Raw genomic sequence first — 13,475 nt, 5'->3', positions numbered from 1 at the left:
ACTTCCCGCTACAGCCACACTTTGCTTTCTGACTTTTCCTGATGCTTCTGAATTCCATCTATACTACATTGAGTATGGATGAACCTGGTTTTATAATGCCTGGCACTTACTAACTCTTCAAGTAGGGTATATTTCCTAATAGTTCACAGCCTCAGTTTGTTCAGCTCTGAAAAGCAGAGAAAAACTAATTTGTAAGGATATTGTAATAATTAAATGTTCAATGTGATGTTAAGGACAGTCTTTGGTATAGAGTACTTCTCGAATAAACATCAATTCCCTATGTCTTTCTCTCCTTTCCCTTTAGGTTAAACACAACCAGTAAACAATGTGTAATTGTCTGCTTGTTAAATGAGCAAAGATTGCCTTTGGGGGGGACTTCTGTAGGTGATGATAATTTTATAGAGAAATAAGCATTCATATAAGACAATATATTCTAAATTCTCTTCTCTCTCTTTCTGCTTTTTGCTTTCCAGCATATAGAAATGCAGCTGAAATTGTTCAGTATGGAGTAAAAAATAACACCACTTTCCTCGAGTGTGCTCCTAAGTCTCCACAGGCATCTATCAAGTGGCTGTTACAGAAAGACAAAGATAGGAGGAAAGAGGTGAGTAACACACATAAGCAGCAATCAATCAGGGCTTTAGAAAGACATTGAATCACCATCCCTCAGTGAGGTTCAGATCAAACATAAAAAAAAAAGCATATGAAAAAAAAAAAAAGCATATGAACATCTTTTTATGTCTTTGGGATGACGAGTGCCACTTTCTTTAAAATCCTTTGTCTGTAAAGCTGATGAATTAATTCAAAATCCTTGCTGCCTCTTCACCTCTGTAACACGGTGATTGAAACAAGAGCTTGGACACTCCAGATGGAACTATTGATAGGAGGAAGCATTTGTAAAAGAAACAAGATGTGTGCAAAACCAGAAGCCAAGTTCTTGCACAGCAGCACCTTTGTGTGATTCACAAGATAAAAGGGGGCTTTAAAAAAGTTCAATTTTCCTCAGCAAGAAATTACACTAAACCATAACTTTTATGGTTAAAGAGCATATTTCTGCTATGTGGTAATCTGTTTCCTCTGCTTTATTATCCATTACTCTAGGGTTTTGGTTAGGTAATATATGGAATCATTGTTTATGGGACCATTGACTTTATTCAGTGATATGGAAAAACAGTTTTTCAAATAAAAGGACACTGACATTAACCTTTCCACTGATCAGAAAGGGCTGTTTTAAAGGGGAAGCATTGTAAAATGGCATTGGGTGAAATATTATAGATAATGAACTCCATAATGTTGATGTCAGGTTGTTCTGACAACCTGAGAAAGAAGAAAGAAAATCTGTATGTATATATAAAGCCTTAGGGTAGTCTAAGATGTGATGCTATTAAGAGTGGCATAAAGTCTGAAGGAGCAAAGCAGCCTTCTGCATTAGGGTATATTCTTCAGTTGTGGGCATTTTGGGGACTACGTATTAAATAATATTTTGGGGATATTTACAATGGATACAATCCCAAGCTATAGAACACAGACGCTGCATCAAAGTTGCTGAAATGCATGTTGGCTCCATATGAGAAAATACTTTACAAGTCAGACCTGCCTGTTTGAAGACAGTATGAGCTGTTTAGGAAATTGTATGTCCCCCATCACTAGAATATAAAACCATAGGCTGATGACCCCTTCAATAAGAGATGGAACCATTGGGAGGAAAGAGGAGCTAGCTGAACTTCTGGCCCCTTCTTGGCCCAGAATTTTATGATACTAAAAACATCTTTTAAAAAATTTTTATTAAGAACAAATTATTGTTTATTTGAGATCTGTTTTCTTTGCCACAAGAATCTGTCATCAAAGAGGTCTTGAAATTTCTACAGTCCAATTAATTTTCAACTCTTTGGCATGGATGTAAATGGTAATCATAGTTGCCTTACAAAGTAACCTAGGGTAGAAGTCATAATGTGTGATGATGATTATCATACAGATATGATAGGCCATATGCCAGAGCTCCTTCCAGAACTCCTTCCTGAGGAGTTTTGTGTGTTCATATGTGAGTTGGAAATCTAAAACTCAAACAGGGATTGCATAACATGAAGAAAATGTTTTTCTTTAGTTCACTAAAAAGTTAAATAGAATAACATGCAATAAGTGAATGCATTTTCTATTATTTGAATTACAGACAATGAGGACACACAAGCTTGAATACATGCCACAGAAATTAATAAACGCAGTTAAAAATGGAATGAGTAATAGATTTAATGATTGAATCTCCTTTGCAATATTTCTAGTGTTTTATTTCAGAATGCTTGAGAAGGTAGAGACTCAATTATTACTGTCTTGCTTTTTCTCCCAATTTTGAACATATAATAATGCTATAAGACTATGGAAAAATTAACTGTAATACAACTATGTGAATCTACTTATCCAGAATTTAGAGAACACAATTCCACTCATTCTAAATTTAGTTGAACAAATTATTACTATCTTATTAAATTTATCCTAATTTGTTCTTAGTAGTTTAGGCAAACACATGCTCATTTCTCATGTTAATGATATGCAAATATTGAACTTTAAAAAAACTGTAGGACAGATGGTAAAAGCTCACAAATATGTAAATACTTCATACTGATTTACATAAAGTGAAAACTAAAAGATCTCACCTCCACTTCAATATTTATTCATACTTCCTAGAGTATAGAGCTACCAAGAATTATATATTCAATCATAATGTATTCCTCCAAATACTCTATAATTTTCCTATTTTTGTCTTTGTCTCTCTCTCTGATGTACACACATACACTTTAATATCAGTATATATATCAGTATATATATAGCTAACATTTTTCTTGGCTACATAGTGTTCCACTCTATGAATATATCCTTTTTTTTTAAGCTATCTACTGCTTAAGGTTGTTTTTCTTCTTATCAAAAACATCATGTAAATGAACATTTGCACACTTCTGAGTATAGCTTCTGTACAAATTCCTAGAAATGAAATTTTGTGTCAAGTACTATATATGTGTTAGATGGATTTGTAAACCTGGTCTCCAAAATCTTTCCTAATCTTGCACAAATAGAAAAGCTTTCCTTCCTTTTGTTTCTGAATGCATTTCTACATGATTGAAACTATTGTTGAGGCACACTTAAACTTTAAAAGTCAAATTAACACCAAAACTTTGCCTCATATATTTCAGTCCCTCTTTCTGAATTCCCTTTTCTAGATCTGTTCTATTATCTGTATCTCAATACTGTACTTTGCCTTTTTGTGCTTTTGTGGAGGGGTTACTTTTCATTTAAAACAATCTATCTTTGATTTTGTTTCATTAATAATTAGATTCATATTTACACAGAAATTTACCATTTATAAAAACATCTTCCATACCTTATTTTGATTCGGGTCTGTTTTTTTCCCCCTCAGTGAAAGAGCATTCCAGAGTACCCACCCTTGGCAAGGAACTTCTCACCACTTAGGTTTCTAGTCTGTTTGTGAATAGTACTATAGCTGGAACTTTAAGAAAGATGGATTTCATGCATGTAACTAATATCCAACATATGATAGTTTTTCCAGGATAAGGCTGTAAAATAATTAAATATTAACCTCATAGCTTTTTATTACCTTTCCTTGGAAAGTAAAACCACTCAGAAGATTTGGAAGATGATGGCATGTCAGCTTATTTTTAGTTATTCTTTAGCTTGGGATAATAGGAAAAACCTTTGATAGTTTACAGAACTCTGCCTCTGTTTATATGATTTTTTTCGAGTTCTCTTACTTCTTTAATAAAGTAATGAATTATTTCAATTTTTATTTAGGAGAATATCCATTCATCATTGAAAAATGGTAAAATTCAACCATTTAACTGTGGCTTTATGATTTTACTAGTAAAAGAGCTTTTTTGCTGCAATTAAAAGCAAGAGCTCCAGGACAAAATAGATATTTTAAATTATCCATGAATTTTGTTTATGTATGTTGACTGTGATTCACATTCCGAATCCAACCAAAACTCTATGTTTATATGTGCAGAAGCCATGTCCAAAGGGAATGGTTAAGGTATATTTGGCAACATGGGTGATAACTTCACCCTCTCTTTAATAGAATCAGTGCTCTTAAAACGAGATCTCCTCTGCAAACCAGTCAATGGAACGGGCCAAAAATTTATGTTCACTAAGAGGGAAACTAATCAGTATTCAATGCTTTTGCCAAATTTGAAAGTTCAGAGATACTCTGTATATGTTGCTCATATCTTTTTAGAAGACATAGAGTCAGATTTTGGGTCTTTGACAAGTCTCTCTTTTAGGTCAAGTTGAATGAACGAATCATAGCCACTTCACAAGGACTTCTAATCCGCTCCGTTCAAGATTCTGACCAAGGACTGTATCACTGCATTGCAACAGAAAACAGCTTCAAGCAGACCATAGCCAAGATCAACTTTAAAGTTTTAGATTCTGAAATGGTGGCTGTTGTGACAGACAAATGGTCCCCATGGACCTGGGCCAGCTCTGTGAGGGCTTTACCTTTCCACACAAAGGACATCATGGGGGCATTTAGCCACTCAGAAATGCAGATGATTAATCAATACTGCAAAGACACTCGGCAGCATCATCAACACGAAGAGTCACAGAAGATAAGAGGGGACTATGGCAAGTTAAAAGCGCTCATCAATAGCCGGAAAACCAGAAACAGGAGGAATCAGTTGCCAGAGTCATAATGTTCTCTTCCTTGGGGCTTAGGCTTCCAGGAAAGAATGGTCTGTCTTCAGTGATCCAATTTTGAGCAAAGAACCTGTGCTTTACCCATGGAAATTCCCGAGGAAGGTGTTACTCACTCCTAAAGTGAATATTACGTGAACTGAAATGAGCATGCATTTTCTTGTATGATATTGACTAGCACTAGACATGTCATGGTCCTCATGGTGCATATAAATATTTAACTTAACCCAGATTTTATTTATGTATTTACTTTTTCTTCAAAATCAATATGGCGGCTATAAAACTAAAATTCCTATATCCCTTAATTGAATGAGGGCCATAACCCTATGAGCTTTCTTCTTTGCTTTAGGGGCTTAGATTTGGAATTGTCAGTGATTTTATATATGAAAACAAATGTCAAGTTCACAACTTTTATGTTGTAAAAGTTGTGTAAGTACATGTCAAAAGAAATGTAGAATAGATACAAGTCAAGAAAGAGGGCATCTAAAAGTTGTATAAAACATGAGTGATTCATCCAGAAAAGTGAACAGTTTATATGCTTCCAGTGAAAGATATTAATGTTTTTTATAGAAAATGGTCAATTGCTGATATTTGTTATTGATATTTGTTTCCTTCTTTTAGGAAGATAAAGTGAATGACCCTCACCATAAACATCTTTGATTAGAGTTATGTCAGCAAAACATTTAAGTTTATATTCTTATGCTATCATCTTCCAAACAAAAGCACTTTTTTTTGGAAGTTATTTAAGTTATTATAGACTCAGAGAATATAATCTTACACTGTTTAATTACTGTATTTGTTCTAATTTTCTAGTCTGTGTGGCAAAGTAAACAATATAAGAAGAAAAAAATGAAATATCGAACTTGTATATGAGAGGTGAAACTATCAAAATGGGGAAAAATAAAGAAATGCATTTTTATTGAAAGCTGTTTATTAAAAATATGACTAGTTTTTAACATCAGTAATTAATTTCAATAATTAACTCACATTTTTTTTGGTTTATCAACCTCAGATATCATAAGATTTTTAAGACACCAATTCATTTTTTTAGATGATGTTTAGTGTGTGCTGGAGAGGTGCGCCTTTTGTGGAGAAATGAAAAAAATTCGAATATGAACAAAAATTGACATACTTTTTTTTTAAAGAATGCTGGTGTATTATGTTCACTAGCATATAAATACAAATGTGCTAAATTTTGTAATGAATAAATAATTTTCTTCTAATTGTTTAAAGATTGGGTCATTTTATTAGAAAAAAATTTATTATAGAACCTTTTATTCCAAATAGCAATTAGATGGAATAGGAAAAATTTCTTGGTGTTGTTATAGTTCCTTCAAAAACACAATTTTTGCTTTTTCACTTTATTTACTTTTTAAAAAATTTTCATGCTTCCAGGTGCAAACAGAAATTGCATCATATACTTACTCAAAATCCAGCATAAAATTTTATTTGTAGTTAACAGTCCACAAAGAAGGCAAGGTAGACTTAATTACCTTTTTATGCACCACAGCATTTAAGCTTCAAGAACTAAAATCACTGTCAAAATGAATGTAATCATTGCTCAGAATCTAAGAATATGATTTATTATTTAAGTGGTGATAAGTTATGGTATTATAAGAGGAGGCCTCAGTGCAGGGCAAACATAGCAGTTAAAATAGACAATATAAATAATGTTCATGCAAAAATAAGCTAATGAATAAAAGCTATTGTTCCAAATGTGCACGATTCCAAAGTATTCTCAAAAGCAGTTTATTATACAAATATTTTGCCTGCTAGGTGCACAAATAAAAATGTGTATCGATGGAAGGCCAAAACCATGTTCAGGGTTTATGGCCAATCTATTCTATGTAAAGAGTTTAAAGTACAATTGTTTTAGAGTCAGAGAATAGCATAAACTACACAGGTCCCCTTGCTTCGTGTACACACACACTGATAGACAATAAGGGTGTTTAGTTTTGTAATATTATTTGTGCTATTTAATAACTTCTTTAAATATTATTCAATTGTATATACTTTTATTACTTTTCTTTTAAAATTATAGAAATTCTTCTTCAACATGACTGCCAAATGTAAAGAAAATTTTCTTTCTCCAAAATAATGTCAACGTATACTGAATATTGGTGGTTAATTAGTTTTGTTTTGTGTAGTTTGACATTTTGATGATTTACTATGTTTTCCATTTGTATTGTACATAAAATTTCCTAGGAATGCACTTTTTTTCAAAGTGTAGGTTTGTGGATAGATTTTAGCATGATGAAACTGTCATTACGGTGAATGTTTGCTCCATGAGAAAATAAACTAAATGTAGTTAGTGTATTAATATTTAATTGGATATTGAGGAAATCATTTGCCTGGCAAAATAAAACATGTTGAATTCCCCAAGAATGTCTTCAAGTTTTCTTTTCAATGTTGTATATATATAATTGCTTGTTGACATGATAAAACTTTTAAAAATTCTATTTATTCTTTTATTTATCTATTCATTTTTGTGAAAATAATGTGTCTGAGTATTTCAAAGTTCAAAACTTCCAGAAGAGGATCCATGGAAAACTCTCCTTGTACCGTTATCCCTCATTCATTCAAGTCCCAACCCCAGAAGCATCCAGGATTGTCAATTTCTATATGTGTTTCTGTGATATTTTACATACATGTGAGCAAATTCATATTTGTTTTCTCTTTAAGCGGCCTTGTACATTCAGTTATCCAGACTGTGTTGTGTCTGACAGTGAGGTGGGGCGGGGAGACATGGGTATAGTGTAGGAACGCTTGGGCTTTGGAGCCCGACTATCTGGATTTGAATCCAAGTGTAATGTCTCGGAAAAGTTACTGAATTTCTCTTTGCCTTAGTTGTCTGCCCAAGTTCATACCAGTGGAGTATTAGAATAGAACATATGACATGATAACTATCCAATAGATGTCGTAATATTTTCCTTATTTAGAAAGTGTTGTCTTGAGAGAACAGGAAGAAATCTTTCCGTTGTGTTCTTTGCCCAGTTAAATGTCAGTGACCCGGGATCCCTGGGTGGCACAGCGGTTTAGCGCCTGCCTTTGGCCCAAGGCGCGATCCTGGAGACCCGGGATCGAATCCCACATCAGGCTCCTGGTGCATGGAGCCTGCTTCTCCCTCTGCCTATGTCTCTGCCTCTCTCTCTCTCTCTCTGTGACTATCATAAATAAATAATAAATTTTAAAAAAAATTTAAAAAAAAATGTCAGTGACCCAGGTTGGGGCACCTGCAGCCAGTGGATCACTTGATCCTCGCCAGGTAAAATCAGCCTTTATAAAATTGAGGAGAAGGAAGCCACAACTTAACTCATAATTCTCCTACTGCATTTGAAAGAACTGTAGACATTTCACCTATTTCTGGGCTTTAACTCTGTAATAAATGTGAGTGCAGAAAAAGTGAACAAAAAATATTAAGTTATTATCTCAAGGAATCTTCCACCTTAATGATTCGGCACTACTCCCTAATTATTTTTCAGTATTTCCCTTGTCTACATTTCATCTTAACTTAGTTTAAAGAATTTTAATATATTTCTTATCATTTTAATGTGTTTTTAAGGCTTTATGCCTCCTGCCTAAGGGGAAAATATTTAAGAAAGAGATAATGGTTTCCTACGTCTATCTATTCTTATAGCTAAAATCATGAGAGACATTGCAGCTTTGTTTTAGAGCAGAGCTAAGCCTGTAAGAAACAAATCTAGACAAGGAAATAATCAGACTAAGTAAAAATGTTTACTTACCCAGAAGCATTGAGAATTTCATTGAACTTTATGCATGATGACAAACCTATGGAAGGCTGAATTTTTATTTTTTCCCTTAAGACTTTATTCTACATCATTTTACCCAGTAATCTTTTGCACAAGAATACCAGTGTTTCTGCAAAATCAAAATCAACTGCTATAAATTCTATGTGTGTGCCATTCAGTGAACTTCATTGTCAATAAATTGTTTTTCCTAAGGGGCTTGTGATATATATCTCAATTTTTATAGTTTCATAAGAATATTACTTTCATAGTGCTTAACTATTGAGAATTGGAAGAACTAGCTTCAAGACAAGAAAATGTCATCCTCACTGTAGTGACTAATGTATTTGTCTCTTCACCTCATAAAATAATACTTCCCACACAGTTTGAATTGTGTATTTCTCAGGGCTATAACGTTGCCATGCCTGAGTGCTACTTACATAAAGAGCTATTAAAGAATGGCATTATAACAAACACATTAAAACTGTTTATTCTATATAAGGGTACCTTTGTGTTCACCCAAGAACAAAAGCAGGACAACGTCTGTTCCTTAAGAGTTTCTCTGACTTAACGTATATAAAAATGTCATTCAAACATTTTATGCGACCAAACACCATAATGACTTCTGCATGGCGGAATGGATATATGATACAATTATTAGGAAGGGACGCCTGGGTGGCTCAGGGGTTGAGCGTCTGCCTTCGGCTCAGGTCGTAATCCCGGAGTCCTGGGATCAAGTCCCATGTCGGGCTCTTCGCAGGGAGCCTGCCTCTCCCTCTGCCTGTGTCTCTGCTTCTCTCTCTGTGTCTGTCATGAATAAATAAATAAAATATTAAAAAAAATTTTTTTTAAAAGTCATTCCCATTGTTTCTTGGGGTACTTTTCAATATACATGTGTGATCCATGGCTCATGAGGGGGTACAATGACATGAAAGGAATTTCCAATTTTCTTAAGTCTTTTCAGCATGTTATTTCTACAATTCTATATAGGAAAAAGGAGTTGACACTTGCCATTTTATTTTTTTTCTGTTACCGATTTGTGCTGGTGTCTTGGATGCGGGAGGTTACAGTCACCTTCCTTCTTCTGCAACATCATGGGTTGTCAGAGAAACTGGACCTTCAGGGTATCTTATTTGAGTTGATATGATTTGGCAGTTTAAATTGTGGTTTGATATTGAGAGTCAGCTTGACTCATAAATGGGAAAAGCATCTATGATGCTTCCCACTATAGCTGGACACTCTTGGGAGAGGAATATTTCTGCTATTTCTGCATCATTCTGGGAGACACGCACCTCCCCTGAGAGCTCCTCCCACCAAAAATTACTGGAGTGTATGTGCGTGTGTGTGTTCTTGTCCTCTCCAAGATCCTGTACCTTCTCAAGACACAAACTTGGAAGTGAGGTGGAAATACAGGACCCATAACCCCTATTCTCATCACGCTTCTCCCCTCAGTCCACCCTCCACTGTTATGATCTCGGACGGTGAGAATCATTCATTAAGCATCCCCCATGAGCTTCAGCAGTGGATTCCACACCTTGGCCCTCAAGTACCCTCTAAGAAGATGTTGAAAAGATGTGTAGCCCCTATTGCATTTCTAAGTTAACATCTAAATTTTTTATTCTAAGTGTAAGTACTTGCAAATTACTTCTGGTATGATATAAATTGACATTTTAAAGCTTACACAATTTTTTTTTTTTGTTCCATGGTTTATCTCAAGTACATTGATAAATTTCCAAATTCTTAGGGATTTTTTTCGGATACCTTATTATCAAGTATCTATTAATTTCTAATTAAAAAATCGCTGTGGTCAGATGATATAAACTGAATGACTTCAAGCTTTCAATATTTATTAAGATATGTTTTGGTAACCAATCTGTAGTCCAGGCTAATAAACATCCCATGTATGTTTGTTAGCTGTGGTATTTAGTGTCAACTAGATCATATTGGTCAATAATGCTTTTGAAATCATTTATATTTTAATTTTCACTTTTTGGGGGTCTGTTTTGTCAAATCATGAGAGAATCTTGCTAAATTCCAAACTATAGGGATCCCTGGGTGGCTCAGCGGCTGAGCACCTGCCTTTGGCCCAGGGCGTGATCCTGGAGACCTGGGATCGAGTCCCACATTGGGCTCCCCGCATGGAGCCTGCTTCTCTTTCTGCCTGTGTCTCTGCCTCTCTCTGTGTGTCTCTCATGAATAAGTAAAATCTTAAAAAAAAAATATCCAAACTATAATGTGTATTTGTTTATTTCCCCTTTATTGCTGCTAGTTTCCCTTACGTATATGGCAGCTTTCAAGTGCATACACATTTAATACTGTTATTGCTCTTGATGAACTTGATCCTTTCAACATTATGAAAGGTTTTTTTGGTACTAGTTTCTCAAAGCTTACTTAGTGTAATATTAGATAGCCACACCATGGTACAGATCTTTCTCAAGAGAGTATTCAACTACGTACCGCTAGCTCGGGGAAAGATCAAAAATCAACGTGTGGTTTCTACTGAATGAATTTTGCTTCTTCACCATCCTTGAAAGACTGTTGAGTTGAAAAACCGTAAGTTAAACCATCATAAATCATTTAGCTATATTTTTTGCTTTTTTAATGATCATTCTAGGATTACATTATTTATCTTTAAATATGCATGACCTATTTTCAAATAATAATATAGTATTTCAAAAGCAATGTAAGAGCCATACAACTACATAATCCAACTTACCTTTGTCTCACTTTTAATTCTCCTGTTTTCTTATATTTTATTGTTGTATATGTTATAGTTCCTACAATATATTATTATTATTACTGCTTTCTAAAATGACAGCAATGGAATTAAAATATAGAAATTTGGCACCCACTGTCATATTTTAAATAATAAAGAACAATCTCTTTTTTAACATAAAATATTTTTCTAACAGAAAAAATATATATATATATTATATAATATATAATTCCTGTTTCTCCTTATCCATATACCTCTTCTTGCTCTACAAAATTTTATCCTGTTATTTTAAAGACATTGGCTACTCTCAAACAATCTTGCAAAAAAAGATGTATATTCATTTATATATGAAGCCTGAGCAAATTGTACTCACATAATTTGATGGAGATAGAAATTTCATTATAGTGCTGCTATTCAAATATTTAGATATGTTTTAAAGGATGTCTCACATCATTATTGTCAGAATTTATTTATTTACTTGTTTATTTTATTTTATTTTTCCCAAATCAAGAGCAGGCTCTTGACTCACTGCATCCTCAGGCTGAATTCCTTCACTGTTCACCTGGTAACCTTGGAATTACTGTGAGAAGCTGGCTTTCCTGGAGCTTAAACATATTCCTCCTGGAAGTTAGCTGTCAACTACAGTGTTACAAACTTGACCTTTTCCCCAAGGCTCCTTGCTATCCCCTTTCTACTGCCTCCTGTCATTCCTGCCCTGGCTCCCCTCCAGGTGTAGTTAATCTCATCTGAATTCATACTGGGGAAGAAACAATACTATGTTCTGGGCAACTCACAGCATCAACAGTTACAGCACCATCAGAATTCCATTATTGTCTTCATAAACATAATCATTTATTGGGCATTTTCTGTGAACTTTCCTATATAAAGGCATACACAATACATCATTATCTGCTTCCTTTTCAGGAATCTGTTTTGTAAATGGCAAAACTGAGTCTTTTACATTTAGAGACTTGTTCTGAATTAAATAACTTGCTAAAGCCCCCAAAAGTATGAAATACAAAATCTAGCTCTAAGTTTTAAGCATCTTCCATATTTCATCTCACTAAAGAACATCCACTACAAAAATATTAGTATATGGCAGCCTTTGTATTATGATTTCTAAGGCTCTAGGTAACCTGTAGCTTGGGCCATGGAGTCAGAATGCCTAGATTTGACATTCTATCTTACTAGTGTTGAATTTTCCAAGTCTGGCATTACCATGATAACATCAATCTTATGGGACTGTCAAGGTTGAGATAATTCATGTAAAGCACTTAGAACTTACATAATGTAAAATGGATATCAAATAAACATTGGTGATTTTATTACTATGCCTCTGATGCTGGAAATACTATTTATTAATTCTTTCAACCACTATTTATTGAGCACTTAACTATATGTCCCAGACAGTATTTTAGGCATTGAGTTTATGGCAAGGAATATATCAGCATCTGTTGTGAAACTTACTTTCTACAGGGAATGGAAAGAAATAAGCAAATAATTATGTGTTAGCTTGGGTTGAGATAAGTGCTGCGAAGAAAACTAGAGAAAGAGAAAGAAGTCATGCAAAGATGAGGGAAAAAGAGCATTCCAGGCAGAGAGACAAGCCAGGAAAGGGTTCTAAGTTGAACACAATTTTGGTGGATAGGAGGAAGAGGAAAGAAAACCCTTGTGGCTGGATCTAGTTAAAAGAGGAAAATCCAGGGGCCCTGGGTGGCCCAGTCGGCTAAGAGGCTGCCTTTGGCTCATGTCATGATCTCCCAGTCCTGGAATGGAGCCCTGCATCGGAGTTCCTGCTCAGCAGGGAGTTTGCTTCTCAATCCTTCTCCCTCTGCCCCTCGCACTGCTCCTTTTCTCTGTCTCTCTCTCTCAAATAAATAAATAAAAATCTTTTTAAAAAAAAAAGAGGAAAATCTAAGTTGAAGATGATATCCAAAAGGTAGAGAGACCAAGTCACTTATGTCCTGATAAGAAATTTAGGTTTGATTCTAAGGTTTACAAAAGCTACCAGAGACCGATGATGTCACATGAGTGATTTGCCTTCAATCAGAGATATTCCTGATTATATTTCAGAGGACTTTGAGAGCCACAACACAAAGAAAACAAAAGACCAACTAGGAGTCCAGGCTATTTCTTTAAAGCACATAACTCTGGTAGATTTAAGTATTGACTTGTATTCACATGGCGATGTAAACAACCAAAAGTAGACCCATCCTGGAGTTTACTTTTGAAATAGGGGAAGGGTTCATATGAGATAGTACTTACTCTGTGATCGAGGAAGAATTGTTGATGTGGTTGGTGTGCCCAGAAAGGTG

General features: G+C 34.6%; 1 protein-coding gene across 3 annotated transcripts in view; it reads left to right on the top strand.

Annotated features, from left to right (window-relative positions):
* SEMA3C (semaphorin 3C) overlaps positions 1–7,083 on the top strand; it is a 182,326-nt gene extending 175,243 nt beyond the window's left edge. For 2 of the 3 annotated variants that reach the window (XM_038562835.1, XM_038562834.1), the window contains exons 17-18: positions 474–604; positions 4,287–4,697. In XM_038562835.1, the coding sequence (XP_038418763.1) occupies positions 474–604; positions 4,287–4,697 (542 nt within the window). Of the gene's footprint in view, positions 1–473; positions 605–4,286 lie in introns of all 3 variants that reach the window. The other variant, XM_038562836.1, reaches the window with a different exon arrangement.
* Positions 7,084–13,475: the final 6,392 nt, after the last annotated feature.

The sequence above is a fragment of the Canis lupus genome, chromosome 18 (genome assembly GCF_011100685.1).
Source record: "Canis lupus familiaris isolate Mischka breed German Shepherd chromosome 18, alternate assembly UU_Cfam_GSD_1.0, whole genome shotgun sequence".
NCBI lineage: Eukaryota > Metazoa > Chordata > Mammalia > Carnivora > Canidae > Canis > Canis lupus.
The sequence above is the reverse complement of the archived record's forward strand: the minus strand, read 5'-3'. Positions and strand labels throughout refer to the sequence as shown.